At 47.0% G+C, this 7029-nt stretch overlaps 1 protein-coding gene across 1 annotated transcript; it reads right to left on the bottom strand.

Annotated features, from left to right (window-relative positions):
• Positions 1-1668: 1668 nt before the first annotated feature.
• On the bottom strand, positions 1669-6674 carry PURG (purine-rich element binding protein G). The gene has a single exon (XM_014960926.1). The coding sequence runs from the start codon at positions 6672-6674 to the stop codon at positions 5658-5660; it is 1017 nt and encodes a 338-aa protein (XP_014816412.1). The 3' UTR covers positions 1669-5657.
• Positions 6675-7029: the final 355 nt, after the last annotated feature.

Raw genomic sequence — 7029 nt, 5'->3', positions numbered from 1 at the left:
TGGTCAGGACAGAATTCAGCCATATTTAGGCAACACAAGATCACTCCAAAACATCCACAGCTGTGATGTGGCAGCACTGACAGGCTAAGCGATAACGAACTGCAAGCATGTAGCACACAGAGGGCAACAGAGACCCTTCACAGGAACCACAGTCCCATGCAGGTTTCGCTTCTACCCAGAAGAAAAAAGCCTAACAGCTGAATCTTTTTTCTCCAGATGCTCAAATTTGCTTGTTTTTGCATCTAGGCAATGAAATTTTAATGACTCCAGACGGAACTGAAAGGACAAAGGGGTCAAGAGAAGACATCACCACGCTAGCTTTAATGATGTACAGATGATACACCCATTGCCCAACGGGGAGGATGGCTTAAACCCACTGACACCTCAAGCCACCGTCAACATGCCCGTCCAAGGGGACAAGGTCGTGGTCCCAGCAAGCTGGGTGCCTATGGGGACGGATCACGCTCTCCCAGGAAATCTGGGAGATGCTGGACAAGCTTTGCTGCCCAATGCCAGTGCTCTCACTGGCAGGATCAATGCTGGCTTATGATACAGCTTATGATAATGTCAATGTAGCCTTTATTTCCACTTTTACTTGGATAAACTCTTTATTTCGAAGACAACTTTTTCGAAGACAACTTGAAAGGAATGGTGGGGTAGGAAGGGAAAGGTGAACTTTAGACACCACAACACATTAAGTAACTAAAAATAAAGGGCATTTTAATTTTGGAGGAAGCAACATAGAAAATTAAATTGAAGGTATACTTTTCTTTAAGAATTATTTTATAAATTGTATATATATACTGTATGTACAGCAAAGTAGGAATGCCATGGAACTAAAACTGCTTATTAATTAATTTTTGACCTGGTGCAAAATCTGCCCAATAAAAATACGCAATAACCTTTTTTCTGCTATAAAAATTACTATGCTTGGATAAAAGGGCTGCAAGTAAAGTGAGCAGTAGGCTTCCTAATCACTACCAACTACCTTCCCTGTGAGTTTAGGTCACATCAATAGGCCATAGGGAAAAAAAATGATGCAATCATTAGACTACAACATCTTATGCAGAAAAAAAGTGTGCTGACATTGATTTTCATAATTGTTTGCTTTTTTTTTTTAATAAAGGATGGGGTTTTAATACTTCCACTAGGGATTTTACGAACATGGCAGTACAGATTTGCAGAGCCAAGGGTTGTAAAATGGCACTGAAACATGATGTGACCAGCAGTACCTGCAGCTGCCTCTTCCTTACAGCTCTCACCTCACCCCAGCAACGCCTCCAAGGAAGAGTTTTGCCTTCTTTTCACTATGTTTTCCCTTGTAGGCTTGCCAAAATCCTAAGGGATGAGAGCATTTAAAGCAGAAATCTTCCAAGGGCCATGACGAAAAGCACGTAACCAGCTCTTGGTGAAATAATGTGTTTATCCAGACCGGTAGAAGGAAAAAACTGCCCCCTCTTTAGACCGCGTACGTCAGATAAATAAGATTATTTTGCTATGAGCTACTACAGGCTACAATATACTCACATAAATATATTAATGCCTATATGTGAATATGAATTTGTATATATCAGATACAGATAAGAAACACTTAAGACAACGAGTAGATTACCAATAACTGCTGCAGCTTCTTGCTGGGTAAAGTCCATCATCCAGACTCGACACGACGAACCCACGACGGTGGGTTTTGCCATCCTCCCCCCAGATGACCCGGTGGGTCACCCTCGCTGCACCAGCGCAAAACACTTCCCGACCCTTCGTTAGCGTGTCCCTGCCTCCATACTTTACCGAGAAAGGGGGCTTGATGGGCTGGACTCAACACAAACCCCCCAGCTGCAAGGCAGGGGAAGCCCCCGCAGCCTCCTGCACCTGGGATAAGGTTTCTAGGGATCGCCCCAGCTCCTGTCCCCACAGCGGGGAAAGTGCGAGGGAGCTGCTGGACTCGGCTTTGTCGAAAAAAAGCTTGGGTTTAAGCCTCGGCAGCAACATCGGGGGCCGGATTTGCAGAAGGGGCGAGGAGCCACAGCGACGGCGGAGCTGAGGATGCTCAGCAGCTCTGCAAATCGCAACTTCAAAGAAAAAAAAAAAAAAATCATCCCACTCTTGGTGGTTTGAGAAGATCCTCAATATAGCGCCTGTCCTCCTCTAACACACGAGCGGAGCTGGACCAAGCAAGTACGATAGGTCTCTAACAGACACGTGCATGCAGGAGACGGCTTCTTTCAGCGTTAGCCTACGTTACCGAAGCATCCCCTTACCAGAGCGGGAGCAGAAATGTGCTCCTAGTATTATTTACACAATATAAAGTGCATTACAATTTAATTATTGAACTGACAGACTTTCTGCCGGGACCATACAATTTTGAAACAGAGGTGAGGGCTTGAATAGGAAATTCTCTTATGAGAAAAAGAGGTTCAGACTGGTGCTCTTCACCCTGTCCTCCTAAGGATTGTTTTTGGCCGTTCTTTCTAGTGCAAATAAGCTTGTGTTTTCTCAAGTTTAAGGGACATGGCAGTTTCAGGGCATCGGGAACGAACATTTAAAACGCTTTAGGGATTCGGCGTTCCCGAGCACCTCGCCGGGCGCAAGCAGCCCGCGCTATCGCCGCTCTCGGAAGCTGAAAACACGCGCTGCCAAAAATAACAAGGAACCCGTTTCCAAATCTCACCGTTCAAGTCTTGCATTGCTACGTTTCCAGTGAGTCTGCATTACCCTCCAACGACAACATCTGCAAACATCGGTGCTTTCCATTGCGGTGGAAACCCACAGCTAGTGGTTTACCCACGCGTGATCGGCTATGAACGTGAAGATCGCGATCCAGTTTTGGATACTAAGGTGCATCCCGTGCCAGGGGGAGTAAATGCATTAGTGGGTCCTACGGGATACCGAGCCTGACCCGGTAGCCAGCGGACACTCAATTCCTGGGTGATATTTACAACAAACTAATGCCATCGGAAGGCCAATTCATTAAAAACAAAGATAAAGGGGCATTTAAAAAAATGGGCAGCAATAAGGAAAGCCATTTTGCATCTTTTTTTTTTTTTTTCTTTTAAAACGGTGAAGAAAATATCCCTTTCCAATTGTTTTCCCCGTCGCAAGTATTTTCCTCATCAATGCTACAGGAACACAGGGAAGGCATGATCACGTACAACACACACGGCTAATTCCAACATAGGAGCTTTTACGATCCCTCGAGGCAAAGGTAGGATGGGACGGGGAGATGTCAGGCTGGTAGGGGAGGAACACCACGTAGAAACAGGAGGGGGAAGGAGAGCGTAAAAAGTTTGTACATTCATAGCTCCGGTTTGTTGGAATACAAGTTAATATTTTACTCCAGGCACTATGACGGGCAGCAGCAGTCAGCGATACGCTAACGTATGCCTCATTCACTAAATTCCGGTTTCTCACCAATAATAGGATGTGGAGTTATTATAATGTTGGTTTTGTGGTTTGTTTTTTTTTTAATTGACCTGTTAAAACCATTGGGACCCATTGGGACCCTAAGAGCGACGATGAACCAGCACCCCGTTTAACCTCCAGCTGATTCATCGCGGTCCGCTAGCTGTTTGAGTGGTGGAGCGAGAACGTCTCTCCGAGAGTTGAAAGAATACCTGAAAGAGTGACTTATGCAGACGTGGATGGGATTTTTTGACACTAAGCCAAAGGCTTGGTTGCTGTAACTGTTATGTGTGGTTTTACCTAAAGGGGGAATCACCTAAAACAGTGAAATTAATTTTCTTACTTCTTGTCACAATCGTAACATTTTCCTAAAGGTTCTTTGGTGACTTTGGTGCAAGCTTTTATTTTTTTTATTTTTATTTTTTTTTAAAGTTAAAACAGATTGACCAGTTTTAGTACCCAAACTAAAGTCCAGATTATCCTCTTGATTCCCACCACTGCCTCCCCAACTTTTCTTGTTATGGTTAATGATATTAACAGGTAATAGCATTCGGACTGAGCGTGGCCATGCAGCGTGCAGGTGGGTTCAGACTAAGAGTGATGAACAGTCTGGTTAGAGATAAATATGTTTCTCCAATAGATTAAAAAAACCCAAACACATAATGGTTGCATGGAAAAATAGCTGGTCCACGTGCACACTAGGCCACTCTGCAAAAAAAAATGATCCAAATGATTATAAATATCTGGTTAGACACAGTAATGTCGACTTTAACAAAATCTTACAGGTGGGCAACCCGTTACTGGAAATACCCACTGGTCTCAGAGGGGAAGGAGCTGGTCGCCCAAGGTCTGGAAAAAGCCCCTTCCATTCTAAATATTCATGTTTAAATAAACAAGAAAGAATTTTCAAAATCTTTCATCAACCTCCTAAACAGCTAATTGTACACATTCTCTCTCCAGGCAGAGAGTTTATATCATGAGATGTAAAATTGATGTTACAGAGACTTTAGCGGGACAACCCTGAAACCTGGTGGTGGGCGATCAGGTGGGCTTGACGACAGCCCCAGCTCTGAGCGGGTGGGAAGAGGGGGATTTGAGGGCACAGATATTGTCTCCTAACACCACCACCTGTAAAATCAACATGACAGAGAACCCAACGTGGCATTAACCACGGCTTCCGAAATGCACTACGGGTTAAGTATGAGAGAGAGGCCTTTTTATACGAATCTAATAGTGCACCAAACCCCCCAAAGGTCTTTCTCGCAGCAGGAGGAGAAAAACGCCCAGATGTTTTCCTCGTACATCACGACTGGATTAATCTTACATTTGGGAGAGAAACCAGGAGCCTCGGTTGCAGCGGTCCCTCCACCTCTGAATACCCGCTCCACAGCGGCCTCCTGCAACCCATAACACTCCTAATACAAAAATACCTTTTGAACTTTTGGACAAATGCATTAAAAATAAAAAAAAATCACCAGCCTCGCATGGGCAGAACACGTAGATGAGGAGTGGGTTATTATTCATTGCCATTAATTCAGAAGGCTCAGCACTCAAGTAGAGCTTCGCTATCCTGGGATATGGGGGTTATTCAGTCAGCACAAAACTACGAAACGATAACAAATCTTCTGCTCTTCACCAGCACATTATCAAGGTCTGACCAGTTATCAAGGTTTTACCCACACAGAAGATCGTTTCACACTCAAAAACCAGCAGATGCCAATTTTAAAACCTCTACCTTTCCTCATACACAAACCAGCAATTCACATGAAGTTGATTTTTGTTGTAAACGCCCCACGGCTACGCTGCTCAGCCTTTCGACTGAGTACAGGCAGAATTCAGTCCCAGAAAACCCGTCATAAGCAGAAACCGATACGTTTCAGCATAAGGTTTGGGGTTGTGGGGTTTTTTTTGTATCACGTTGAAGTGCAACACAAGCCTTATCTAGACTATTTAAAGGTCAGAGTGCCGGATTTTTTTTGTGCTGATATGCGTACTTCCATAGTCTTCAACACTCGAAGCAGCTGACTCATAGAGACTCGGGAGGTTGGTACTTTCATAAGACATACGGAGATGTTTGGGGCGTAATTCAACGTGATAACCAGACTCCTATAACATTACGGACTGGAGTTAGCAAGAACTACCAGAAAAGGACTTTACAAAAAATGGGGCGACTTGAAATTACTATAGGTCAGTCCCTCTCACCAATTTCTACTTGTTTTGTTTTGTTTTATTTTGCCAGACGGCCAGTCCAATGCACTCTATTCGAGACCCTCTTGCTCTTCACCACTGTCCCCTCTGGCATCCATCCTTTTTTCTTTATGGCTGTTGTAAATTCTCCTCATCTCTTCTTCGTACTTGATAAAATTTTCCCCAAACCGTGTCCACGCTTTGTATGGAACTGTGATGGTGTTACGGTAGGGTGGCCTCACCTCACTTACCTTCAGGAAAATGCCGTACCTGTTGGATCCCACGTCGAAGTAGAAGCGCTTGTTGTCCACTCGGAAGGAGGTGCCCTCGGGGAGCTCCGGGGGCTCATCGCCTCCCCCCCGCCGATCCTCTATATCTCCCTCCCCGTATTCTTCAATCAACTGGACCAAAGCATCCCTGAACTCAATCATCCCTTGCGCTGGAAGGACGATCGTCTGCTCCTGTCCCAAGCTGTGGCCAAAATAACCCATCATGCCAGGCCCCCTACTCATGGTTTGTCTAATCCGCAAGAAGCGCCCTCGCTGATTCTCCTTCAGGTCCAGGTAATACTTTCTGTTGTCCCTCTCGATGTACTCCGTTTTGAGGACACTGTGAGGGTGCTCTTCGGAGCCAACAGACCCCGGAGGCGAAGGCGGCGGGTGCTGCTGTCGCCTCTGGGGATGCTGCTCTTTGTCATTGCTGTGCTCGTGCCGGTGACTGTGGCCGCCTTTCAGGCCCAGGTGGGCATAGTGCTCGATGAAGTCCCCCAGGCAGTCCTTCAGCTCGGCGGCCACAGACAAGGAGAGGGTCAGCTTGCTCTTCCTGATATTGTCCTGCCTGCCTCTTCCTATCCAGACCTCGGCGATTTTCAGGAAGCGGCCCCGGGAGCTCTGCTTCACATCCAGATAAAATCGCTTTTTCTGGATGTCCACCCTCTTGGAGGCCAGCTCCTGGATCTCCATGCAGCCGCCCTGGGAGGAGGCCGGGTAATGGTACTGCTGCTGGGACTGGGAATAAATGCTCCTCTGCAGGCCAGAGCCTCCCAGGTTCCTTCCTCCTCCTCCTCCTCCTCCTCTCCCTCTTTCCATCTTTACCAATCAGCTGGAAATAATACATAACAGAGACACAGATGACAACATCAGCATCAGGGGCCTGCTCGGCTCCTCGGCAGCGTCTCTGCTCAGCGCTGCTCTCCCTACAAAGACGCCTGCATCCCTCTCGGCTGCCACGGCACGCAGCAGCGCAGCAGAAGGATCCCGGGTGCTCTTCCCCTCCCCTGCTCCGGCTCCAGACCTCCTCCCAGTCCGGGCAGCGCTCTTTCCAGTGCCCTCCCCGTCTGTCCCCCCTGCCCCGGCGGCCCTCCTTGCCCTCCAGACCTCCCCAGCCCCCCCCGCTCCAAGAGCCCCAGCACTGCCCTCCCAGTGCTCGCCATCACTGCACCTC

Source organism: Calidris pugnax, unplaced genomic scaffold (assembly GCF_001431845.1).
Source record: "Calidris pugnax isolate Ruff unplaced genomic scaffold, ASM143184v1 scaffold573, whole genome shotgun sequence".
Taxonomy (NCBI): Eukaryota; Metazoa; Chordata; class Aves; order Charadriiformes; family Scolopacidae; genus Calidris; species Calidris pugnax.
This window is presented reverse-complemented; position numbering and strand designations above follow the sequence as displayed.